This window comes from Lepidochelys olivacea (assembly GCF_965140295.1).
Source record: "Lepidochelys olivacea isolate rLepOli2 genome assembly, chromosome: 7".
NCBI lineage: Eukaryota > Metazoa > Chordata > Testudines > Cheloniidae > Lepidochelys > Lepidochelys olivacea.
The window spans coordinates 106,954,552-106,982,097 of record NC_140417.1 but is presented as its reverse complement, the minus strand read 5'-3'; the positions used below and the strand labels follow the sequence as shown (position 1 = coordinate 106,982,097).

At 43.3% G+C, this 27,546-nt stretch overlaps 1 protein-coding gene across 1 annotated transcript in view; it reads left to right on the top strand.

The window, feature by feature from the left end:
* The first annotated feature begins 458 nt into the window (after positions 1-458).
* HTRA1 (HtrA serine peptidase 1) overlaps positions 459-27,546 on the top strand; it is a 50,860-nt gene continuing 23,772 nt past the window's right edge. Inside the window, exon 1 of the mRNA XM_084634146.1 lies at positions 459-1,235. Coding sequence (XP_084490272.1) covers positions 773-1,235 — 463 coding nt within the window. The 5' untranslated portion in view covers positions 459-772. The remainder of the gene's footprint in view (positions 1,236-27,546) is intronic.

Here is a 27,546-nt window from a genome sequence, read left to right as displayed (position 1 = left end):
TTCATATCTAATCTAAATTTTGTTAAGAAATGTTGTTGGCTATTGGTCGCCTCCTTCAATCCTACGGTCTTGCTCTGCAACCTTTTGGCATCCTTTTGTTAACCTTCTGCTGGGGGCGGGGGATTTATTTTTACTCCTTTTTCTCTCTGCCACTTTGTCATGCTTGGCACTACACCGAAATATGTCTGGGTCATAAATGAACGCGGCCAGGCTCTGCCCTCCACCCTCCTTTTCCCGGCTTGCTATCTGCAACGTACTTTGCCCCCTCGTCGTGTTGTCCCACCCCTACCTTCTGCCCTATGTCTCACTCACCTCTACCCCGCCTGCCCCTTTTCTCCACCGTCACCCGCCAGCTTACGAAAACTGCTGTCCTCCCCCATCCCCTCCCAAGCGCTGCAAACCAATGGGCCGCTTTCGACGCAGGCGAGACGCTTTATAAGGCAGCCCCAGCCGGGCCCCTCCCCTGCCCCTCTCTCGCCGCACACCCCCGCCCGGCGCGCGCTCCTGGCCGCTTCCCCACAGCCCAGCAGCGACGTCCTGCCTTGTGCTTGGGGCAGCTCCGGCTGGGGGGGTGAGCTCTGCCTAGTCTCCTCCGTGCACCGCTCGCCTGGGGGGGCGCCCTTTGCACGGCTCCCCAGCTCTCCCCGCTGCAGAGCGGGGCTCGGGTTTCAGCGGCTTGGCAGCCCGGCGCTGCTGGTCTTCGCTGGCCGCTGAGCATCTTGGGGGCTGCATCCGTCTCCGCTCCGGCCGGCTCTCGGTTCCCCGGGCCAGGATGCTGCTGTGGCTGAGCTGGACAGGCGGCTGCTGCCTGCTGCTGCTGCTGCTCCCCGGCGGCGGCGGGGCTGAGCGGGCCGCCGGCTGCCCCGAGCGCTGCGAGCGGGCGCGCTGCCCCGCCGTGCCCGCCGACTGCGCCGGCGGAGAGGCGCGGGACGCGTGCGGCTGCTGCCTGGTGTGCGCGGCCCAGGAGGGCGAGCCCTGCGGCGGGCCCGCCGGGGAGCCGCCCTGCGGAGAGGGGCTCCAATGCCGGCTCCCGCCCGGCGCGGGAGTGGCGGCGACGGCCACGGTGAGGAAGCGAGCCAAAGCCGGGCTCTGCGTCTGCACCAGCAGCGAGCCCGTGTGCGGCAGCGACGCCAGGACCTACGGCAACCTGTGCCAGCTGCGGGCGGCCAGCCGGCGCTCCGAGCGCCTGCAGCAGCCGCCGGTCATCGCCATCCAGCGGGGCGCCTGCGGCCAGGGTAAGAGCCGGCTGGCGCCTCCCCAGCCGCCGCGGGAGTGCGGGGCGGGCAGGGGGGAGCGAGGGTCTGGGGTTCCCTGGGGCGCTAAACCGCGCTAATCCAATGGGCAGCCGCACACGTAATGAGCCGTATTACCTGGGCTGATGTCCGCTCCGCTGCCGAGCTTTGTAGTGAGCCCCGGGCCTGAAATCGGCTCCGCTGACCGCAAAAGAACCTGGTTGCCCTGTGAGGATCGGGGGTTGTGTTGGGCACCTCTGTCCGGGCGGCCCCGAAAGCCTGCCCAGGGCTCGGCCAGCAACCCAGGTGCCTGCTCCTAATCTCGTCTCCGTTTTATAGTACCCCATTAACAACGGCTAGCTGTGTTACTTGTGATCTCGCCATTGATCTCAGTTATGACTGGGTAGGTGCCCACTAAACTGACGCATGTAAAGGAGATAAGCGAGACTCCGAATGTTCAAGTCTCAAGACTTGGTCAAGGATTCCAGAGCAAGCCCCTTTGCTCGTGAATGGCCTTGTCGAGCTCGATTTTTAAAATCTCATCCCACAGGCACACAGTAAATTGCAAAGAAGAATAGAGTGTTAATCCAGGGTGATTTTTTTTGTTTTGTTTTTTAGTCTGTGGTTTCTGGGAATCCGTAGTTCAAACCATTCAGTGGCCATTCAGCCTGATACAGTGTACTGGTCCTAATGGAGACTTCAAACCTAAATTTATAACAGGTTGCTGCTCAACACCTTTAAAAATGATCATGCAGACTGTTTTTCATTTATGCATTTCTCTAGGTTTTGTAGCAAAACGAACATTCGCAAATAAACTATAATTCTCAGCCTCTTAGAATTTAAAACAGTTTTAAATAACATTTTGGGGTGAGGGGAAGTGGAGATCCTCTGCTCTTGCTTGAAGTGGCTTCCCCTTCCAGTTGTAGTTTACATACCTGGGTGAGTGGGAGTGAAAAAGTTTTAGCCACGTGGCCTCCCACTAAATTAGTATAGAGGAGTTGGGAAATCTCTGAGACAAACTAGCAAAATCTCAGTCTTATCAATTGTCATTATCATCATCATGCAGGGAACTGTCAATATTGAGTAATAAGGCTCCCTAAGTGCTTTATAAATTGGTATATAATTTCTACAGGAAGATTGTACCACTGAAATGCAGCCACCTTGGTGGTAAAATAAGTTAATTTTATTATATATGCACAGAGGAAAGGGTTGTCCTTGCCTGATATTTGGCTTTCAAGTTTGGTCAGAAACTAGGGCAAGAATGCAATATTTTTAGTATGCAAAGTAACAAGGAAAATTGTTTTTATGTTCCACTTAAAATAAAACAAATACCCCCCCCCTTAAAACTAGATACAATTTAATTCAGATAAAATTTATTGTATTGCCTGATGTAGGTTCTGAGAAATACTGGTGAGGGGGTTTATAACTGGCTACTCTTTCATGAAGAGATGTCATGGAAAATGAAATAAAAATACTAAGTTGGCAGCTTCTGTTGTAAAACCAGGTATTACTAAAGGAATGCAGTATGTCCATGACTACAGAGCAAGCAGTGAGCTGCTGCCACCCACCTCATCAGATGTTTTATCTTGTTCTGTTTAGTAATAATACTTTAGGTGGGAGTGGGAAAGATATAAACCTAAAAGCACAATAGGTCAACTTTCTAAATTCTCTTCAAAAGGAACACAGGATCATCACAATACAAGTAACCGTGCACATAATAATGAAGAGGCATAATGTTTTCTCTTTGGTATTGTTTATAAGCATTTATGGTTATGCTAATTGAATCTCACAAATTAGGGGAAGTGAATATTTATTTGTAGTTTAATGAGATTATTTTTCCCCATAACAAAAATATGATGGGTTTTAAATTAGTTTTGTTAGGTATAGTTAAATGTATTCCAAGGTAGAGTTCTGTAAATTTGAGCGGTTCATTGATCATGTATATTGAAATGAAGTCTCCTCACATATTATATCAGGATAAAAAAGGTAATAGCATTCTGTTCTCATATAAATGAGGCCCTACCAAATTCAAAGTCTGTTTTGGTCAATTTCACGGTCATAGGATTTAAAAAAAAAAAATCATGATTTCAGCTATTTAAATCTGAAATGTCACTGTGTTGTAATTGTAGGGGTCCTCACCCAAAAAGGAGTTGTCGGGTGGCGGGGGTTGCAAGATTATTGTAGCGGGGGGTTGCGGTACTGCTGTCCATACTTCTGTGCTGCTGCTGGCCATGGCGCTGCCTTCAGAGCTGGGCAGATGGAGAGTGAAGGCTGCTGGCTGAGACTCCAGATCTGAAGGCAGCAGCGCAGAAGTAAGGGTGGCATGATATGGTATTGCCACCCTTACTTCTGCACTGCTGCCTTCAGAGCTGGGCAGCCAGAGAGCGGTGACTGCTGACGGAGGGCCCAGCTCTGAAGATAGCAGTGCAGAAGTAAGGGTGGCATGGTATGGCATTGCCACCCTTACTTCTGCACTGCTGCTGCCAGGGTGCTGCCTTCAGAGCTGGGCGCTCGGCTAACAGCCGCCATTCTCCAGCTGCCCAGTTCTGAAGGCAGCGCAAAAGTAAGGGTGGCAATACCATGACCCCCCTAAAATAACCTTCTGACCCCTGACTCCTCCCTTTTGGGTCAGGACCCCCAATTTGAGAAACGCTGATCTTCCCTGTGAAATCTGTAGAGTGTAGGATAAAAGCACACAAAAGACCAGATTTCACCTGGGAAACCAGATTTCATGGTCTGTGACGCGTTTTTCATGGCTGTGAATTTGGTAGGGTCCTACATGTAGATAACGGTAAGAAACACATAATGAAGTTACATGACTCTGTTATACTCTTGTACGTGGAATTGCCATACTGAATCAGACCTATAGTCCGTGTAATCCAGTTTCAAGTCTCTTAACAGTGGCCAATACCAGATGCTTCAAAGGAATATGCAGTATCTCCTCCAAACCCATCCTTAGGCAGGAGTGGGATAATTTGTCCCCCATTCCTCTGGAAGGTTTCATCTTAATCACTTACAGTTAGAGATTGTTAAACCCTGGATCATAATGATTTATATCCATTCCAAACTACCCAGCGCTTTTGGAAGTTGTTTACAAAAAATAGGATAGAATATATGGCTCAGTTTCTAAAATATTAGTCATGTTTAGTGATTCAAATGTTGTTCCCCTTGAGGTCAATCATTCTGATGAAAAGCATGCAGAAACTTTTCATCATCTTTCTTCACAGAAACATCTGCAACTGTTTGAATGTTTTACTCTTTCATGTTCAGTAAAATAATATCTGTGTGGCTCAGTGCATGTATATTCCAGCTCTGAGTGAAAAACTTTTGTGGAATAGGTTTTGAGTTTCAGAAGTGATTGATATAAGTGTAGTGGTTATACAAATCTTACTTTAATGGAGCATCATATTTGGTACACAAACAGAAAAGTGAGATCTGAGTTTTGTACCTCTCGGTACAAATTTTTTAAAATTTAAAAGCTATACTGTATTCTATTAGAACAATCTCAACCAGTTAACTTCAGCAAACACTCAAAGCTTTCATTTCCTCAGTAAAGTATAAGCCTTTGATTTTAAATCTCAATTCACGAAAACAATATTGTCTCTTGGTCTTTTTGCAGAATGGTCACAGAATTTGGGCTGTGTTTGAGCGGTAGGGAAATACCACTCTGCTCTTGGTTATGCAGATAAAGCATAAGTCTGAATTGACTCATTCAGTTCATAGTCTTACGTTTTCAGTAGAAAACCTAAAAGTTAGTTTTTAGGGTAAATTTTCAATAAAAAAACATCAAACATCCAGAAATAGAGCATGTCTGGACAATCATTCTGTTCCTGTAGCATCTCTGATTAGTGCTTTGTTTGATGTCTGTATCAATGAGAACAAAAGGGAGGTGCTGGAAAAGCAGACCAGTTGTGTGACATCTCATCCCTGGTACAGAGCAAATGTTGTTGTGAGCAAAAATGTTTCAAACATAAAAAATTCCAAAACAAGGACACAGAGGCTAGTCTGTAGGCAGGCGAGAAGGGAGGGAGGCTTCTAGCAATTTCTGATAAAGCAAGCATTGCCTACTGCATGACTTGTAAAACTTTAGCTGTGGCTTTTTTTTTTTCCAATCCTATTTCTAACAAGAAGGTTTTTTTATTCATATCCAATGAAGTTGGGTTTCCTGACTATAAAATTGAGGAGAGGAGGGAGAAATCCTATAACAGTCTTTTATTTGTAGAATAAATGTACTGAGTATATCATGAATTGCATAAGGAAACAGGGCAGTGGATGTGTAACAGTTTCCTTCAAATTCAGAAAATACAAAGCATTTTATGTAATATTGGGTCATTTTAACAACTGATATAAAACAATCCATAGTGCAAACAGTCAAGTACTATGTTCAAAATCCCTTTTTTCTTGAAGTTTTCTGAAGATATGCAGCTGTTGACCATACAGAACAACTTCTCCTCCAGTTATTTCCCAGGAAAGCATATAGGAAATTCTATCCCATCTTTAGTTTTGTAGGATATGGAATTACTACCTCTGCCTTGTTCTTCACAAAAGGTCTTCAGATCAGAAAACCTGCTTGCCTTTCGGTCTCAGTACATGGACCAGCATTAGGAAAAAATGAAATGTACTTAACTTTGTACCGCCTATCTTTTGGTTCCCTGGGTGTTGTAAATATTCTTTACTTGTCCCAGGAGTCTTATCACAATGCTGCATAACTTGCATCTGTACTAGCCTTTTTCTTGGTTCTGATATTCTGTTTCATACACAGAGGTCCAGGCATGATGTCCTTTTCTTAATATGGCACACAGAGGACCGCAAGGATCCAAACATTATGATAATACATCTTATTCTTTAGCTATCAGTTATTCAGTATTTAAACTTAGGCATCACACATTTTACTCATTGTTTAATCTATCCCAGTCTATGCTGAACATTTGCATTGGCTGTCTGCCTGATTGCTGCTGTGGGATATCTTTCTCCTCTAGAAATCAAACATTCAAATACATTTTATTTAACTCTAGGGCTATGTGTGTGAGTGTTGTGTTCTCTACAGAGAATGCAAAAGGGGGAATTTGAGTCATAGGTGAAAAGTTGTAGAAGGCAGAGTAAGTCTGGAACGTTTTCTTGTGCTTCCTTATCCCCTCTCTTCCCCTGGCCTTCAGTTACAAATATTGTGAACTCTAGGGAAGAGGCAGTTCACTTCAGGGTCTCTGGCAGGTACTAAGACCCTGCCTAAGGATGCAGGCTGGAACTTGTCCTGGAAGCCAGATGAGCTTGGGAGAGTGAAAGTTGAAAACTTCTTGAAGACAGAAGGAATTAAGAGCCAGGACCCGCAGGGAGAAGTCCTAGGACCAGCAAAGTGGAGGTGAGAGAGCCCAAGCTGAATTGTTTGTTGTTGAAATTACCCCCTTCCTTGGGTTTCATACAATGATAAGTTTGAATGAGATGAGATGGACCAATTGAGGAAACTTATGTACAGGGTGCCACATTCCACATACACACAGGCTATTTGAACTTTTTTCATATACAAGCACCCCCTCATCTCCCCCTCCCCCCTAAAAAATGCATCCACAAACTTTTAATTTGTGAATTGCATGCCATTTTCATGCCAGTATATTGCAAATTACTTTAACAAAACAGAAGAAATTCTCCATCTTTGGAAAAGCATGAGAAATGTCAGCCTAGAGGGTTCAGGAAGATATTTTAATCTTTGTCCTATGTAGAGAGTCATTATGAAGACAGACCTTTTTCCTTCGGCAGTGTTCAGAGGTTTCAATCAGGCTTTGGGACCCCATTGTGTTAGGTAGCGTACAAGAGCATACAAAGATATTGGTAATGTCCCTCAGCCCTGGTAAAGGGGAGCTTATCTATAAATGCAAATGTCATTATACTATAAAAATAATGAGGAAAGTGAAACAAAGTATCAGTACTTGGTATCTAGATACTGCAGCGATGGGGGCATTAGAAATAGCTAAGGCAGATCACCCTGAGTTACTAGGAAATAAACTTTCTGTTGCTTCTTCCTCCACAAGGATGTGTTTCAGTGGCTCTAACTTCCTCCTGGTCCTGTAGGTCAAAGGGAAGAAAATCCTTTGCAAATAACTTCCTAAATATCATTTTTCTTTTTGCTGTCTCCTCTCCCATTATACACTTACAGGCATTCGAGGACAGCATCCCACACAATTTTGTATCCTTGCTTGATGTTCTTATGGGGTTACAGCATAAAGTTTGGACAAATTTGGATTTTTTTTTTTAACATTTGCATCTAGTAGGAAGGATAGAAACTTTCTTGTGAATGTTGTAAAATATTAACCCTTTTCTAACAGCTCTTGTTCTGGAACGTTAGGACTCTGCCTTCTATTCTATATAGGTTCTTATACTGCCCTCATCACTGTAGTATGTGGGTACTTTCAATAGTGCATTAAGCAGTGTGACTATGGGCATGTCTACACTTACCTTCAGAGAGAGCGATCGATCTAGCAGGGGTCAATTTATCGCATCTAGGGAAGACGCGATAAATCGGCCACTGAGCGCTCTCCTGTTGACTCCAGTGCTCCACCAGAGCATGAAGCATAGGCGGAGTTGATGGGGGAACGTCAGCAGTCGACCTACCGCAGTGAAGACATTACGGTGAGTAGATCTAAGTACGTCAAGTTGCGTAACTTAGATCGATTTCTTCCCTCCTTGTCCCCCCCCTCCCCACACACACACACACACACACACACACACGGTGTAGACCAGGCCTAACAGTGTCACATGTGGTTCCTCCATTCTCTCATTCTGTCCCCAGGGGGAGATTGTGTGTGCAGTGCAAGGTTATGTTTTGGTAGTTTTATTTTGTGGCTTTTTGAAATGTATATTCTGCCCTATGTGTGTATGAGAAAAGGCAGATTGAAGAGGCGTGCCTTGCACTGAGAGCAGAAGGTAGTGAGGTTTGGGATGTTCCTTAGTTCTTCTGGGACTCTGTCTCAGACCAGCCCCTGAGAAGGCTCTGTGTCCTACACAGCCCAGCTTTATGGTTTACTGAGTTTTATAACCTCCAGTCAGCACATCTTCCTTTCATAGTTTCAGAGATGGAAGAAGTTTATTCATCACTAAAGCTGACTGACTTGATATTTTGAAATGCACTAGAGCCATACATCTTGTCCAAATAACACACTATAATTATCTGACAGAATGATTTAAATGGAAGGTCAATAACCAACCATTTGTCATGAATTCTGAGTACTTTGAAAACAACAGAGAAATGAGAACTATGCAGCAAACGATGGGAAAGAACAGTAAATGGAACGACTTAGATTCTTTAGCTTATAGGGCTGAAGTGGCTGAATGGTTTTGGCAGTGGAAAGCAGTGGAATAGTGGGGGCAGGAAGAGAAGCTCAGCTGAGAAATCTGGGAAGGTCAAGAACTTAGCCAGATATATATCAAGGGGAAAGCTGATACGGTTTGTTGTGAACTGAGCTTTCAGCTGTTTTCCTGAAGATAATAATAGACATGTCATGTTTCGCATTCTGGAGAGATTTTTAAGAGAACTCCATAGGTTACTTACTACACACTAAATCCACAAAAATGATCTGTGTTAGACTGGGGGGTTGAATACAATGGGTGCACAAAGTAGAGCTCTAGAGCAAATGGAATAATTGACATAGCTTTCTTCTCCGCCTCTCCTCCCCATTGTGGCTACATCTTACTCTTATCTAGGTGGCCTGAATTTGATTTTTTCCCTCTCTCTCTTTTTGTCTGGGTCTTTCTTACTCAGTGGGGAGTTGTTTTTTGTAGTGGAAATACAACAACAAAATATTTCCTGAAGAACAGAAGGCATTCCCAAACTGTGGGTATTGAAACTTCTCTGAAGCCAAATATTCAGATTAAGAGGAGAGGGAGCTGTGTGAAGTGGATTGTCTGAAGTAGCTCACCTTTCCCCCCCTTCCATTCTAATCCTTCCTTGGTGGGAGTCGGCAGCAGTTTTGGAGTTACTCTAGGCTTTTCTTCAGGTCCTTATCAGCAAATAAAGCTTTGGAGGGTTGGACTTAATCCTCTTCTCCTCCTGGATTTGAAATTTAAGAGTAACTTACAGGAATATATTAAAAACCAAGAGTAAGTGGCAAGAACTTTAAAAAGTGGAATTTGAATGTGGTGGGGCATGTTATAGTCTTACAGTTCATGGAAAGTGTTGTGCTGTCCAAGAAATTGGAGATCTTGGAAAATATTTTTTGCAAATAAGAGCTTGTGTGTGCTTGGAGGGTAATGTTGGAAATAGAATCTGTGAATGGCATGCAAAATCTCTCTGAAATTTTGTTGAAATAAAGTTTGGGCCACTCTTTCCTCCCACCTCTCCCCAAACTGATTGGGCCTCTGGGATCCCTGGCCTGCCTGGGTGGTAGTACAAGTTTCAGGGTATATATAATTGGGTCCAGTCAGAAAGTGAATGCATGGTACTATTGTAGTGATTTGGCTTCAGAATGTGGCAAAGGAAAGGAGGGTTCTTTATGGGGTTGCAGGTGCATGTGTTTACTGACTTTGCTCATGTGTCTTAATTTAGGAGAAGGAGTTTAACTTCTTTAAAAAATCTGACTTCCCTGTACTGGAGGAGCACTACAGTGTATTGCCTTGATTTACACAAGTTTAACATATAATCTGCAGATGATTAAAAAAAATCTACATTGTAATAAATTGCACAGTTCATTACTGCTGTAGTTTTTGGAATCCATGAAGTGAGAAGATTTTTGTGCCCGATAGCTATAATCTCATAGTGAAGATGAATTAGGCAGTCAAACATGCTACGCTTTGCATTTCTGGATTATTCTAGCATACCTTGGCTGGTGGTAAAAGGTAGAAGGCTGAAGGCCAGCTGACACTCTTAAACTGCTTGGGTTGTGTAACACCTTATGAATGCTCTGCCAAGGAAGTGTTCTATTTCTGGGGAAAGTCATTTATAAATGAAAATTAGTTGAATAAATACCTATAAATAAAAATATGCAGTGTTGTTGTAGCAACAGAGCTCTGGAGAAGAAGAGCAATGTGAACGCTCGAAAGCTTATCTCTCTCACCAGCGAAGTTGGCCCAATAAAACCTATTACTTCACCCACCTTGTCTCTAGAAATAAAATGAAATAGGAAAGTCAGACTTCTGAATGTACACCTCAATCCTCTAAGAGTGGAATCCAACCTTTTTACGCCCAGGATCACTTTTTGAATCTAAGGGCAACCCCGGATCTACCCTGCCCCTTCCCGAAGGCCCCATCCCTTACCCAAAGCCCCGACCCGCTCACTTCATCCCCCCTCTCTCTCACTCGCTCTCCCCCACCCTCACTCACTTTCACTGGGCAGGGGCTTGGGATTCGGGACGGGGTGCAGGCTCTGGGCTGGGGCTGAGGGGTTCGCAGTGTGGGAGTTTGGGTGCAGGAGCGGGCTCCAGGCTGGGGCAGAGTGTTGGAGTGAAGGAGGGGGTACAGGGTGCTGGCTCTGGGAGGGGGGTCAGGGCTGGGGCTTATGGTGCAGGATGGGGTGTGGGGTAATGGCTCTGGGAGGGGACTCAGGGATGGGGTTTGGGGTGCAGCCTCCCGTCGGGCAGCACTTACCTCAGGCAGCTCCCAGTCAACGGTGGGCGCAGTGAGGCTAAGGGAGGCTCCCTCCCTACCCTGGCCCCACACCGCTCCTGGAAGGGGCCAACACGCCCCTGTGGGAGGGCAAGGGACATGTGGCTCTGCGTGCTGCCCCTCTCTGCAAGCACTTCCCCCACAGCTTTCCCAGCCAATGGGAGCTGCGGGGGCGGTGCTTGCTGGCAGAAGCAGCGCACTGAGGGAGACTCCTGCCCCGCGTTCTCGGGGCTGCGCTGGCCACTTCCAGGAGTGGTGTGGGGCCAGGTTAGGCAGGGAGTCTGCCTTAGCGGCAGCCACACTGTGCCACCACAAATCGCAATCGACTAGGAGATCCTCTAGGATCGATCAGTTGATCGCAATCGACTGTTTGGTGACCACTGTTCTAAAACACGCCTACCTATGCTTAACCTTCCCACAAATAGTCCCACAAATGGGTATAGTAGTCCCATTAAGTAAAGTATGTATACCCATTTGTGGGAAGGTTAAGCACATGTTTAGTATACTTTTTTTGTTTTGTTAATTTTTCCTCATGAATAGATTTTTTTTTTTTAAACAGGCTGCTTATAATGTACTTAGAATATCAGAGTTGGAAGGGACCTCAGGAGATCATCTAGTCCAACCCCCTGCTCAAAGCAGGCACAATCCCCAATTTTTTTTTCTTTTTGCCCCAGATCCCTAAACGGCCCCCTCAAGTATTGAACTCACAACCGTGGGTTTAGCAGGCCAATGCTCAAACCACTGAGCTATCCCCTCTCCTCTAAATTGGTCTTCCTTTATGCTGTATTTTCATCTTTTCAGAGTTCAGGTGTGATCCCTGAAAATATATTCTTTTCATCACCAGAGTTTGAAATCCAGTTCTACCGACTTGCATAACTTCTCCACAATGAGCTATTTGTAAGATGTTACCAGAAACACGGATGATGCCAAATTTAGGAAGGGTTTACATAGTAGTTGGAATTAGTAAATACACTTTAATTTTTAAGGCATCCATGCATCATGCCTTACTTGGATATTTGTGTTTTTAAAGAAATGAGTAAATAATTTTCCAGAGTAGAACGTAATTTTTTGAAAGTTCTGCAAAATAGGTTTAGGTGTATATGCTTTTCTGTACACCTCACTTCTTTCAATTTGATGCCTATCTCTGACCTTTTTATTGCAATAAATGCACCTATCACTTCCTGTTTTCCTGGGGTTTAGTAATTAGAGGTAGGCAAAGAGACTATTTCAGTTTGAAAATAACATGGGGAAAGAATGAATGTGGGCCCTGCAGGAAGTAAAGTAGCATAGACCTATGGATGAGAAGTGCTGTATAAGAATAGGTATTATTAATAAAAATATGTTGTGACTGTTACACAGTAGCTTTAAAATCTCCAGATAAGACTACGGTCCTGTCTTCCTTCTGTGATATCAAGCTTTTTAGCATAGTAATTTGTATGTGTCTTTAACTTCTGCCATTAGGGGAAGCTATGCAAAAGCTGGGTTTGTATTTTTTCCCTGCTTTCTTGCCCTTGATAGCCAAATATTCCTAGAAAATGAAAAAAAAAAAATCAGTATCCCCAAAATAGGGACATCTGTTAAATATTAAAAGCAAAAGTCTCATGCCTTCAGAATGTGACTTTATCTTTTTTTTAAATACTTAAACAAAATGTTCTGGATACACTTTTGTTGTTTACATTTGGAATAGGTAAACTTGCAATGTGATTGTTACCTAATACCATTTAAATGGGCATTTTATTCATTTTCTCTCTGAGGCATATGGAACTGGGGAGGAGAACAAGATGATGACCTGAATTGGAAACTTTAAAAGCTGTAAACTGAGCTGGGTGGAAAAAGGAGAAGGCGGAATGATTGCTGACTCATCCATCGTGTTTTCAGAATTCTGCAGAAAAGAAAATAACACGTCTGCTTTGAATACTGTTGTCTGAAGTGCTCATTGCTTCTGCCTACAGGATCTATTACAGATCCTTTTCCACATCTATCAGAAGGACATGTCTTAATATTTCTATTTCAGGCAGGTTTTCCTCAGTGATGTTTTCCAGTTCAATATGCCTCATTCTTGTCCTGAATATCTTTCTTCTACCTGTTTAGCTTTTTCCTAGCTCTGGTCCAGATGTTGAGCATAACTTTCTGGGGGTACATAAAACGCTAGAGAGTGGGACAACTGTTGGAAGTTTAAGCTCCATTTCTGTTGTTTTTTCCACTATGGAAGTCCAGCTCTCCCCATCACCACTTACATTTACAATGAGGGTCTTTCACTCCTGATTTATTTTAGCTGTTTGTCACTGTGCTCTGCAGTTTCTTTCCATTTAATCATCCCAACGTGTCTCCCTCATTGATTTGAAAATCAATTGGTTTGATGTGGATGTTTCCACTGATGTAACTTTTAGATTGTTTTGATGGCACACTAATGCTGCACAGTTTAAAGAAGAATTTCTGGAGGCTTTGAGCATTTATGTAGCAGCTTCATTTGAGGTTCTCCAAGCATTAGTTAAGCATGAATATACTTCATTTTAAAGGTAAACTTGTAATATAGAGAGGATAAATGGCACTTCCATGATTGCACAGTGAGTCAGTAGCATAGCTGAGAAGTCCTGAATCCCAGCCATAACCACGAGACACACTTCCTTCAGCAAAAAATGTTCCGGTTGATGTTTATCTAGCAATCCTGATAGTACTTTGTAGCAAGAGTCATAATCATAAGGATGTTCCCCTGATTCATAAACCACTAGTGGTGTCTTTCATATTAGTGGTGAGAAGATCTGCTTGAAATACATCATTAAAATCCTAGCCAAATAAGGAATACACTATAATACTCAATAAGAAAGTCATAGGCACTTTATCCAAGAGAGGTCATTTACCACTTCTATTCAGTGATAAGGAGATACAATATTTGCACGGGCTGGGTGTCAGTAGTCGGTATGTGTCCACAGAAGTCTATTTCATCCTCACTAAGAACCTAGAGTAATTTATGGATCTGAAATAACAAGTTCTTCGAAGGTTTCTGTGGTGGATAATTAAATTTTCTAAAGATGTTTGCACGTTTTGACTCCAATTTTATAAATATGCAAGTGCATTGCCTATGTTACATTGTTTACATAACATGATTATTAGTAAATGTCCAGTACCTGTGCTTGTTCCTTAATAATTTGTCTCCAAAGCACTGCTCCTTTTTAGACCCCTTTGAAGTGAGCAAACTTTACTGTCCATGTTATAGTTTGGGGGAGAGGAGGAACAGAAGTACAGAGTGGCAGAGTGAGCTATCCAGCACCCCACAGCAAGTCTGTGGTATAATTCATGTTAGAACTTCCTGGCTGCCAACCCTCAACTCATCCCTTCAGTCCATTCTGCTTCCAGTCAGAAGTTGTGGGAGCTATTTAGTTCTATAGCCTTTGGTATAGATTCCTATGTTTGTTTAACCATGAAACAATGAAACAGACTACAGTTAGACACCAGTGCTTTTTATCCACAAGGGAAGCAAGAGTTTTGAGGCTGACATTCATAGGAGCATGATCAGGCCATGTGACACATTACTTGTAAGAAGATCCTGACAGCTGGCCAAGAAAGAATTGATCCTCATGTAAATATTATGAGGATGAGAATACAGTGCATACTGTTGACACCAAACAAGAAGCTTTACTTTAAATCCTCACGAAAGCTTATGCTCAAATAAATTTGTTAGTCTCTAAGGTGCCACAAGTACTCCTTTTCTTTTTGCGAAGACAGACTAACAGGGCTGCTACTCTGAAACCTCTTAATCCTGTAGAGTTTCTAGCTTCAGGAAACGTTTGATGAAGTGAATACTAGATTTTGGTCAATTTATTATTCACTTGACTAGGACATTTGAAATGTCTCCATGGTACTCTCTGTCATGCAAGTATATTCTTTGTTAGGGATATTAAGTGATGGGTATAGCTATTTCCTAAGCAATTGTCAGTGAAATCTCTTTAGTTTGTCCTCTCTAGTTTGTTAGCATAATAATGCTGGCAGTATTGACAGACCATGTCAAAACCCGCTCCTTTGATCTTCGTTTATTTTGTTGGATCCCACTCTTGATCTTTTTTTATGCTGTTAGATAAGTGGGTTGTTTTTACAACATGTAAATTGCTGCTCCTTGTTTTATTAATACCATCCTTTTCCTTTATAGTGAATTACACTATATTTATCCTTCAATAGTGCATGGAATATTACAGTTTACAGTTTGATGTAATTTTAAAGATAAAATGGAAGAGATGGGGAGAAAAATTTCAAATATCATTTTTCTTTACTTTCCAATGGGGCAGTAAGTACCTTTCCCTGTGAGCTAAATAAATACGCTGCACTTCAAAGAAAAAAAGAAAAGAAAAGAAAAACAACTACAGTTATAGAGCTTTAAAATACAGCTGTTCTGGATGACTAGACATTTTACACTGCAACTCATTGTTCAGTGGAATTTTCCCCACAGAGTTGGAAATCACCTACAGGATGGATAACATTTTAAGGTTCTGTGGCCCCGAATCAGCAATCCATCCTTATTCAAACAAAGCACATAATCGTGCGCTCAGGTCCTATTGGTCCTCAGGTCCTCACGAAAGCTCATGCTCAAATAAATTGGTTAGTCTCTAAGGTGCCACAAGTACTCCTTTTCTTTTTGCAAAGACAGACTAACACGGCTGCTACTCTGAAATCAGGTCCTATTGACTTCTTTTATGCTGGGAGAATTGTGACTTCAGTTGGGTTTAAGCATGTGTCTAAAGTTAAGCATGTGTTTAACTACTTTGCTGAATTGGAGACTATAACCATAGTAAAAAGAAAAGGAGTACTTGTGGCACCTTAGAGACTAACCAATTTATTTGAGCATGAGCTGAGCTGTAGCTCACGAAAGCTCATGCTCAAATAAATTGGTTAGTCTCTAAGGTGCCACAAGTACTCCTTTTCTTTTTGCGAATACAGACTAACACACAGCTGTTACTCTGAAACCTATAACCATAGTGTGTATGTAATGTTAAACAAGTAGCAGGTAAATGAAGTAATAGTCGATTGGCAGCAAGTCGATTTGCTTGTGCAAAATTGATACCGTTTGTAGTTTATCAGTAGACACCGGAGCAGGATACTGTGGGTATAAATTTATATAGAGGGCCAGTTGGGGTGTGGCCTGGCCTCCATCCCCCCCTGCTTCTTGCCCCATGACACCCCTCCCCCCCCCCGGAACTCCTGCCCCATCCAAACCCCCCTGTTCCCTGACAGGCCCCAGAACCCCCACCCCTGACTGCCCCCACCACCCCATCCAACCCCTCCTCTCCTTCCTGATGGCCCCCCGGGACCCCTGCCCCATCCAACCACCCCTTCTCCCTATCCCCTGACTGCCCCCGAACCTCCGCCCCTGACTGCCCCCGAACCTCCGCCCCATCCAAACCCCTCCTCTCATTCCTGACTGCCCCCCCAGAACGACTGCTCCCTATCAACCCTCCTGTTCCCCACCCTCTGACCATCCCACCTCACCACCCCTCCAAACTCCCCTGCCCTCGATCCAACCCCACCGCTCCCTGCCCCCTTACCCCGCTGCCTTGGGCACCGGTGGCTGGAGCCAGCCACACACCGTGCAGCACAGAGCACCGGGTCAGGCCGGGCTCTGCAGCTGTGTTGCCCCAGGAGCTCACAGCCCCACCACCTAGAGCGGCGAGGTGAGGCTGCGGGGGAGGGGGAACAGCAGGGGAGAGGCGGGGGGGAGGGCCTAGCCTCCTGGGCCAGGAGCTCAGGGGCTGGGCAGTAGGGGCCCGCAGGCCGGATGTGGCCCACAGCCCGTAGTTTGCTGACCTCTGCTTTATATGGTGCAAGGACCTTCTGGAAAGAGTTTTGATAACTGTAGCATTAACAAGGAAAAAGAGATTAATCCTTGGATATGATTCTTACTCTCTGAAGGGCTACCAGGCACCAGCCTGGTTTTAGCATACCACGGGATCTGCTGCCGAGCACACAGATCTGTTGTTAACAATGGTTCTGATGAATGAAGGAAAAAAACTCTTGAAACCAAATCTTTTCATTGAGGATGCTACTGCTTCACAAAGAGTCCTAAACAAAATAAAGAAAAACAAAAAACCCAAACCCCATTATTTCATTGAAAGCACCAGGGTGTTGGTGGTAGAGGAAATGTTTTTCAAGTACAAAACTACAATTAGACCAGCCAGATGCCCCGTTTTTCTAGGGACAGTCCTGGTTTTGGGGACTTTTTCTTATATAGGCACCTATTACCCCCACCCCCGTCCTGTTTTTTCACAGTTGCTATCTGGTCACCCTACTGAGACATCATATTTCAAAGAGGATGCTTCGAACAATTAGCTTGTATATGCATGTACACTATCTTTTATTTTTGTTTTAATAAGAGTACTGATAATCGAGCTGTCCAGAGAATAATTCTGTTTTGCAGCAGTTTTTGAGGTTTCAAAGTTTGTTTAGGTTCCATAATGAAAGAGAACCCATTGAAGATTTTCACACAAATAGAATTGTGTCTAAATGTCCGTTTTCTGAAACGTAAGCTTTTTGGTTTGGAAAGGTTTTTTGGGTACAGGGGTCTCTGGTTTACCCTCCTGTTTGAAACAGCATTACTTCAAAGCACGCTGCAGAACTTTTAGTACATGATGTACTGTCCACATGGCCAGTTAGTGTGCTGTAGAGTCACACCCCATTTTGCCACACACTAACTGACCTGATTCAGAGTGTTCTGGATGAAAACTATGTCCTGAATCAGGCAGAGCAGGGCCTTGAACTCTGGATTTCCTACATCCCAGCCCAGTGCCCTAACCACCAGACAATGGAGCATGATCATCTTTCTTTGTCTTTCCCTTTCTTGAAGTGTCCAGAGACTTGGATGAAATTAAATTGTTCACCCAAATGTTCCCATTCCCTTTATTGCTAGTGTTGTTTGACTGCTCTGTTTCTTTTCTGAAGTCTTTGATTAGAATCCATACTGGTCACTTGCTGTTCCAGCACTCTGTTACTCTGCTGGGAAATGCAAAAATCAGAGATGGGATAAACCTTTAGTCTAAATCCTTCAAGTTTTTGAAGTTAGGGTATGAATGTTTGTTGTTCATATTGCAGTAGTCCATAGAGACCTTTTCCTGGTAAGGTTTGTGGAGTTACTGTATAAACACACTGTAAATGACAGTCACAGCTCCAAACTGCTTACACTTTATGTAATGTGGGTGAAATAAACAAAGTAAAAGGTGGAGAGGGAAGATGGGGTGGTAATAGGATGTTTCACCATATATTAGCTGTGTGGTGTGCAACTCGTAGATACAGGAGGCTGATCAATAATAGTGGTCTCAGACATCAATTTGCCACCTGCCCACAGGGTATTGAATGGAACCCAACCCCTACAGTTCTGGTACCAGGTTGGATTCAGAACTGGATGGGGAGGGGAGGGAGTCTGGATAGTGAGGGAGTCCTCCTGAGTGTCAGTCCAAGATGATGAGAAGCTCACGTCATAAGATTTCCAACACGCGAGATGGAAATCTCATAAGAGTAAATGACCTCCAAAGTTGCCTTCCAGTTTGGGTCAAAATCTTTAAAAAACAAAAAACAAACCCAGTTTGCAAGATATTGGCTCTACTAAACACTATAGCCTTGAACCCTGATTCAGTCTCAAACTAAATCTAACATAAATCTAGATCCAGATATGCTCTTTGGCTCATCTCTTATCAAGGTAGGTTGTCATTGGAGAGTTACTCAGGACAATGATTTCAAATACTTGACTTTCCCAAATGTAGTATACAGCAATGGTTCTCAACCAGGGGTATGCGTACCCCTGGGGATATGCGGAGATCTTCCATAGGGTACATCAATTCATCTAGATATTTGCCTAGTTTTACCACATGCTACATAAAAAACACTAGTGAAGTCAGTACAAACTAAAATTTCATACAGACAATGACTTGTTCAGACTGCTCTGTGTGCTGAAATGTAAGTACAATATTTATATTCCAGTTGATTTATTTTATAATTATATGGTAAAAATGAGAAAGTAAGCAATTTTTCAGTAATAGTGTGCTGTGACACTTTTTTGATTTTTTATGTGAGATTTTTCTAAGCAAATGAGATGAAACTTAGGGGTACGCAAGACAAATCAAACTCCTGAAAGGGGTGCAGTAGTCTGGAACGATTGAGAGCTACAGGTATACTTCATGTAAAGTATGTGTGAGTGCATTGCCCTCTAATGGTTAGTCCACTGAAAATGGCCGCCATGCTGACAGCTAATAGAGATTTTCTTTATGTCCAGTTGCAGAGAGCCATGATGTTTTCCAATTATTCTTTGAAAATTAGTTGCCTCAGGAAATTTTCATGTTGTAACCTATTAGTGTTTTAGTCAGTCATCATCTACCAATTAATCATCACTAACTTGATGATCATCCTTGTAACTTCATTAATTAATCACCACTAGGCATTGTATAATAGTTCAATACAAGAATTACAAAACCCAATAAATAGTGTGCTATAAATAGAGATGGGTCCAATCTGCAAAGAACCAAACTTCCCCAAGTTCAAAAGTATTCAAAGTCAGAGTTTTTTGTTCAGACTCCTCTCTCAGTATAAGGCTTTTTCTACACTGCCAATTGAACTTTTGTCGTTCACAGGTGCTTAAGCCGCCCCTCCCCCAAAAGAAGAAGCCGTGTACGTTGTCTACTGACAATGGTATTTTGTCAGCAAAAGTGCCAACAAAAGGCGTTTACGCTGCCCGACTTTTAGCGACATAACCGTGTCGCTAAAAGCAGTGTAGTGTAGACAAAGCCCTAAGACACCATCAAGAAAATACCAAGTGGAAAGGGAAAAACAATAAGGGTGTGACAAAGAAATAAGAAAACAAGCACAAAGGTTTTAAATATGGAGCCAATAGTGTCCATACCAAATGTAGGTTAGAAATCTAGATTTTAATTAAAACTTTACAAGTGGGGAGAGATCCACAGAAATGGAAATAAAGTGGGCTCTAATTACAAGCCTTATCTAATAGTGGGCTCCCTAAACAGCAGGGTGAAGGTGTCTGCTTATGCATATCAGCATGAAACGCAAGGAGGAGTTAAAATTTGTAGGAACCTACACCTCTAAGGGCTTCTGTATGATGCTTTCTATATTAGTAGGTGGAAAGTGGTGGGAGTAATTAGATAACATCTCTGAGTTTGGAGGAAGAGACATTATCTTTAGTCAAAATAGTAACCCAGTCTATTTGTATTTTTTGTTTTGGTAGTCATGGCATAGTAAAATACGATGTTTTAAAATGCTGCAGTTAGAGAGTAACTTTCATTATTTGAAATCAGGAAATACTTTGTTTGCAAAAGGAACTTGTAAAACCCTGTAAATCACTCTTTGCACTCACTTTTCTCTCGAATTCCTTGCTGTCACCAAAGCTGGTTGGAAAATTTGGACAACAATGAAACAAATGAAATTGCTCAAAGTTGAGAATTTTTCACCCCTGTTTTCCAGTCAGCTCTAGCTGTTCCAGCAATTACATTGTGATTCAATTATGAGCAACTATTGTTCATATACAGTTGTGTGAGTAGAGATTACATGATAATTTAGACTGCTATGTGGATGTCTTCTAGTGATTTGTTTTCCTCTTGGTTTAGCCTGTTTATTTTTGGTATAAAAGATACAATGACAAACGTACTTAATGGTCACTGCCACTGTTATAAGAAATAGTAAATATATACTTACATACATAACAAATAGCTGTGCAAGTAGCATTTTAAGGAAAAGCAAACTTTGGGGTAGGTTTCAGAGTAACAGCTGTGTTGGTCTGTATTCGCAAAAAGAAAAGGAGTACTTGTGGCACCTTAGAGACTAACCAATTTATTTGAGCATAAGCTTTCGTGAGCTACAGCTCACTTCATCGGACGCATACTGTGGAAAGTATAGAAGATCTTTTTATACACACAAAGCATGAAAAAATGGGTGTTTACCACTACAAAAGGTTTTCTCTCCCCCCACCCCACTCTCCTGCTGGTAATAGCTTATCTAAAGTGATCACTCTCCTTACAATGTGTATGATAATCAAGGTGGGCCATTTCCAGCACAAATCCAGGGTTTAACAAGAACGTCGGGGAGGGGGAGGGGGATTTGTGCTGGAAAAGGCCCACCTTGATTATCATACACATTGTAAGGAGAGTGATCACTTTAGATAAGCTATTACCAGCAGGAGAGTGGGGTCGGGGGAGAGAAAACCTTTTGTAGTGGTAAACACCCATTTTTTCATGCTTTGTATGTATAAAAAGATCTTCTATACTTTCCACAGTATGCGTCCGATGAAGTGAGCTGTAGCTCACGAAAGCTTATGCTCAAATAAATTGGTTAGTCTCTAAGGTGCCACACGTACTCCTTTTCTTTTTGGGGTAGGTGTCACCCTGCCTCTGTGGGTCACAACTGAGAACTCCAAATTCAGGACAAACCCCTAAGAAATATGGTAGACACACTGCAAAATTGGTGGTTATTCTTCCATAAGAGATACCAAACCTGCAAGAAAAGTAAACTTCTGTTTTACCACACTGGCTAACAAGAAGTCAGAAAAGCAATCTCCTTAGGCATTCCAGTCCTGGATTCAACACCAAGACACTAGACTTAAAGATGAGTGGTTATTTAAAACCAATTTCATCAAACAAAAGGGTTCTTCTGATCCCAAAGGACGAGCCACATACCCAAGTCAATATACAACTCAGATCTTACCCAGTAATCACACTGTTGCCAGTTCTCTAGTATCTAATATCTAAATGTTTATTTCTAAAAAAAAAAAAAAGAAAGAAAGGTAAGAATTAAAATTGGTTAAAGGAATCAAATACATACAATAATCTACTCCTGGGGGAATTCTGTGCCACTGCATGTGTGCAGAATTCATGTCCCCCGCAGATTTCTTTGCTTCCCTGCAAAAAAATGACTTTCTCACAGGGAAGCAAAGAGAAGCTGCAAGACCAATCACGCACCACTCCCTAGCTGTGCAGGTACATCGTTTCAGGAAGCCTGCAGAAAGGTAAATCACCACGGTGCTGGGGACATCTGAGCCAGGATCAGCTGCTATTCCCAGCTGGGTTGGAAGCAGGAGAGGATGGGACTCTCTCTTCCCCTGCAAGGAGTGGCTGGGGCTATGTCAGACCCACCCCCAGAAACTTCCCCCAGCTGCAGGAAGCTCAGCATCTTCCCCTGCTTCCTGCCCCCATCACTCCTCAGCTGCAGAGGGGAGGGGTCACTGTATGGGGAGCTGCTCCCCCATCTTTCCGACCCCGTGCATCCAGACCTCCCATACCCAGATACCTCTGCCAAGCCTCACCCAGTACATCCAGAACCCCCCCCCCCAGCCCTCCATACCTGAACCCCACTCCACTGAACCTCAACCCCTGCATCTGGAGCCTCCTGCACCCAGACCCCCTGCCTCCGGACCCACACCCCAGACCACCCCCCACTGAGCTCCCTGCGCTCAACTTCCCACCCTGATGAGTCCCCCCACACCACCCTGAGCCTCCACATCTAGACACCCACGCCACTGACCCCCCAACTAGTTGCACCCAGACCCCTACCCCACTAAGCTCCATTCCCATAGCACTCAGACCCCTCCGCTGAGCCCCAACCACCATCACCTGGAAGCCCCTGCAGAGACCCATTGCCCCTGCACCTGGGACCCTCCCGAAGAGCCTGTGTGCATCCAGATTCCTCCACAGCTAGATCTCCCACTGAGCTGCCTGTACCCAGATTGTCCTACACAGAACCCTCTCACCCCACACCTGGATCCCCCCCACCCTGAGTCCCTTCACACTTGGAGCCTGCCTTCCCCACACCGAGTGTGCCTGGCGCAGAGGGTTGTTTCTGGGGCAGTCTCGGGCCTTGTGCTGGGTCAGGATCGGGTGGAGCCTCACCGTTCAGTCCACGTCCCAGGGGTGGGGGGGGCTGTAAGGTGATCTCCCGCCTTCATGCAGCCAGTGTTCTGTGCTCCCCACTGCCATGCTGGAGCCTCTGCATTTATTTATTGACAAAACTTGCAGAATATTGTGCACAGAATGCCCTCCGGTGTAAATAATTGCAAAGTTCTTGGATCAGGCTTGTAGCAGTGATAGAATAAACTGCTGGCTGGTTAAGTCTCTGGTTGCTTCCAAATCATTGGAAGGTCCTCAGTCCCTTGGTTAGAATGCTCCCATCAGTATAAGCTCATAGTCCAGAGGTTTGAGCAGGAAAGAGGCCAAATGGAGATGTTTCCAGCTTTTTATGGCTTCTGCCAATTGAAGGGAAACCCATTGTTCTTACCGTGGAAAAATTACAGGAAACAAGATGGTGTTTGGAGTCACATGTCCGTGCATGCTTAGTCATAGTAGAGGTCATCACAGGAAAGTCTATTAAGTGTAGATAGCAAAAAGAAAAGGAGTACTTGTGGCACCTTAGAGACTAACCAATTTATTTGAGCATGAGCTTTCGTGAGCTACAGCTCACTTGTATCTCCCCTGATCCATTGTGAGTTAAGTGTTCTTTGATGAACCTTTTCAATTGAATAGTCCATTCAAGATGTGCAGGCTAAATACCTTGTGGTCGTTACCACAGGAGCAAACATATTTGAAATACAGGTATAGACCCAGTGCTTATAACTTCAAATACAAAAATGATACATGCATACAAATAGCATAATCATATCCAGCAAATCATAACCTTTCCATGGATCCCTTATTTGACATAGTTTGTACAAGTCCCATTGTTAAGAATTGATCAGCGTTCATCAATGAAATCTTTCACTGGATAGCACTCTGATTTTTGTTTACGTATTTAAAAAAAACAGCAGGTGTCCTCCATTCCATTTTTAAACCATTGTTGCAAAACCATATTATACAACACAAGACTCTCTAATACGTAAGAAGGGAAAAGGAGGGTCTGAGTTATTTAGGTCACCATGCCATGACTCAGTCTTTGTTACCTAATGTTTTCAGACAAAATATGAATAATTTTGGCCTTTCAGTTGTGTATGCAGTTTGACTGGAGACTGCACAATAGCCTAAATTTTAGACCGTGACAGTCTTAGGTCTAAAGTTCCTTGCAATTGTAGATTCAAATGTAAAGTGAAGACAACTCATTTAATATCCTTACCATGTATGCATTTGTTATAATGAAAAAAAATTTGAAAACAATTCAGTAATGCTATGTACTGTCTGTCTGTGAAGTTCCCATCACTAACAGTGCGAGTTCTAGCTATGTCTCAGTAACCAGATATATAGCCCGAAGTGCCTACAACATTGTTAATATCCAGTCATTTTATAAGTGATGTACAGAAAGTAAACTGATTTAAGTGGCAGTGTCCATGGCTTTTTTTAGCCAAACAAAATAGTTATCCAAGCTGACAATCTGTCAAGCTTCTGTTTAGTTTGAATGAATACTTCCACAGTATAATTTTTATTCACCCAGTTTCCAAAATAGCTCGGTAATACAGCTGGTCAGCAGAGCTTTACAGATGATGGTGCTGTGGTTCAGTGGGCAATGAATTTATCCAATAAGCAATACGAATCTCATTTAGATGAGATATTAATCAGCCATCCTTTATGCCCTGTTCTGATGACTGCCTAAAATGAAGTTCAGGAGCCTGTTGCACTTTGAGGAAGAGATTATGTGGTGATAACTCTGGTATCCTGGCCAACATTCTCTTTGTAATACAGATTCTTATGTCCAAACTGAGAATTGTCACTGTAGTTCAGTACGTAATTACTACTGCTTGCTATTGTCCAGTGAACAAATTGCTATATAAAGCACTTTGGGGGCTTCAAGTATTATGGTGATGTGGAGAAGCGAGGAACATATGAGACATTAAGGATGAGGGACGCAGTGCAGACTAGTTGGTATAGTGTCTTGTCTGTACAAGCCTGCTGGGAATCTTGGATGCCGATTTGCGTTGCTAATCTGTGCCAGAGTCCAAGCTGCTGCATCTTCACTTCTATTTTAGCCATGCTACTTAGATTAAAGCTAGCATGGGTATTCCCACCTGAGCTGCCATCACACCTCCGGTTGCAATATAAGATGTTAACCTAAAACTCACCAGACTTCCTGGGGCTTTCCTTTATTCTTCGTTTAAGAACAACCTGAGCCTGAGATCCCCCTTGAACTGACTGCTTCTAGGTTTTATATTTTCTCTGCAATGCTTCCCTCTCTTGCCTTAGAAATCATCTACTTTTTGTTCTTCTGAATTGTAATTAATGAGACTCCTCCATGTATGATGCTGGGGTGAGTCATCACAATAGTCCTGCATCTCTCACCAGGGTTCTAGAGTCTGATAAGTTATCACAGATACCTATGACAGGTTTCAGAGTAGCAGCTGTGTTAGTCTGTATTCGCAAAAAGAAAAGGAGTACTTGTGGCATCTTAGCGACTAACAAATTTATTTGAGCATAAGCTTTTGTGAGCTACAGCTCACGTCATCGGATGCAGTCAGAGCCAGAAGAGTTCCCAGAAGTCACCTACTACAGGACAGGCCTAACAAAGAAAATAACAGAACGCCACTAGCCATCACCTTCAGCCCCCAACTAAAACCCCTTCAACGCATCATCAGGGATCTACAACCTATCCTGAAGGACGACCCATCACTCTCACAGATCTTGGGACAGGCCAGTCCTTGTTTACAGACAATCCCCCAACCTGAAGCAAATACTCACGAGCAACCACACAACAGAACCACTAACCCAGGAACCTATTCTTGCAACAAAGCCCGTTGCCAGCTGTCCACATATCTATTCAGGGGACACCATCATAGGACCTAATCACCTCAGCCACACTATCAGAGGCTCGTTCACCTGCACATCCACCAATGTGATATATGCCATCATGTGCCAGCAATGCCCCTCTGCCATGTACATTGGTCAAACTGGACAGTCTCTACGTAAAAGAATAAATGGACACAAATCAGACGTCAAGAATTATAACATTCAAAAACCAGTCGGAGAACACTTCAGTCTCTCTGGTCACTCGATTACAGATCTAAAAGTGGCAATTCTTTAACAAAAAAAACTTCAAAACCAGACTCCAGCGAGAGACTGCTGAATTGGAATTAATTTGCAAACTGGATACAATTAACTTAGGCTTGAATAGAGACTGGGAGTGGATGGGTCATTACACAAAGTAAAACTGTATTTCCCCTTGTTTATTTCCCTCCCCCCCCCCATTCCTCAGACGTTCTTGTCAACTGCTGGAAATGGCCCACCTTGATTATCAGTACAAAAGGTACCCCCTCCCGCCCCCACTTTCCTGCTGGTAATAGCTCACCTTAAGTGATCAGTCTCGTTACAGTGTGTATGGTAACACCCACCCATTGTTTCATGTTCTCTGTATATATAAATCTCCTGACTGTATTTTCCACTGCATGCATCCGATGAAGTGAGCTGTAGCTCACGAAAGCTTATGCTCAAATAAATTTGTTAATCTCTAAGGTGCCATGAGTACTCCTTTTCTTTTTACAGATACCTATAGTATTATAAAACCACATTTTATTCTCATCTATTTGACAGATCAAAGAATTACAATATGAAGGAAATTTGGCTAGAAATTTACATTTTTATAAATGTATGTGCGTGAAAAAACAAGTTTGAAAGTAATGTTCTTAATTCTATTAGGGCAAAAATCTCTCACATATGGACAAAACCCAAATAATTAAGTTTTGTGTGGTTCGTGTAAAAAGAAGGGGATCCCTGTCACACAGGCAGAGCCTAAGACATTTCAGTAGTCCCTCCACACTCACTACTTCAGACCATGACATATTTAAACAGTTTTGGGGAAATGGGTCAGAACAACCAAAAAATTGTTTATGGAACCTTGCACTGCATTTACAGGGAACACACTATTTCTGCACTGAAAAAAAAATTAATGACTTACGTAAAACATAAATGGTAAAAATACTTTAAACACTTACAGTAAGGACAAATAGAGAGGAAGGGGAAATACGACATTATAGGATAAGAAGAGTCCCTTACTTTTTCTGTTTTACCATTTCTTTTTTGTGCTTTTGTAATGTGAGATCAGTGTATGAGATCAAAACAGTCACATTGATGAAAACAAAGCAATTGTATTTGCCTCTAGGCACATGCAGAGAACACACGTGTTGTTCCCAACACTTCCGTACCAAGAAACAAGGCTTTGTCCTATAACTGTAGCAAGCTGTGGTTAAGAGACTGAGGTTAAAACAGTGGTGGCTAAGCTCTTACCACATGGGGCACAAAGGGCCACTAAAGATGCAGAGAGGCACCTACTAGGACTGTCAAAAGTGCCTTGGTACAAACGCCCATTGGAACCAATGGAAGTTAGGCCCCAGGTGCTTTTGAATATCTTGCTAGAGGCTACGTTCACAAGGGGAACTTAGTCACAAAGTGGCGGTTAGGCTCGAAAGTCTAGCGTTTAGATGCCAGTGGCATTCATAAAACCATGACTCAGCTTTTGCCTAACCCTGTAGGTGCCTACTGTCCTCCAGGCACCTGTATTTCTGTTAGGGGAATGCACACAGTCCTGATACCCTCAGCAGCTCAGCACCTAACTTGTACCAAGCCATGGGAAGATTCACAAATTAGGAGATCCCCCTGCCTCTCTCACCTCTAGTACCTGATCTTATAAGTGTGCTTTGAACATACCTATCCCACGCAAAGGACAGCCAGCAGGAGTAGATGTGATGGTGCTGCACGTTGCTCCCCAAATTCCCAGTGCTTACGGCACTCTCCTGGGAGGTGGAAGACCTGGGTTCAAATCTGTCCTCTG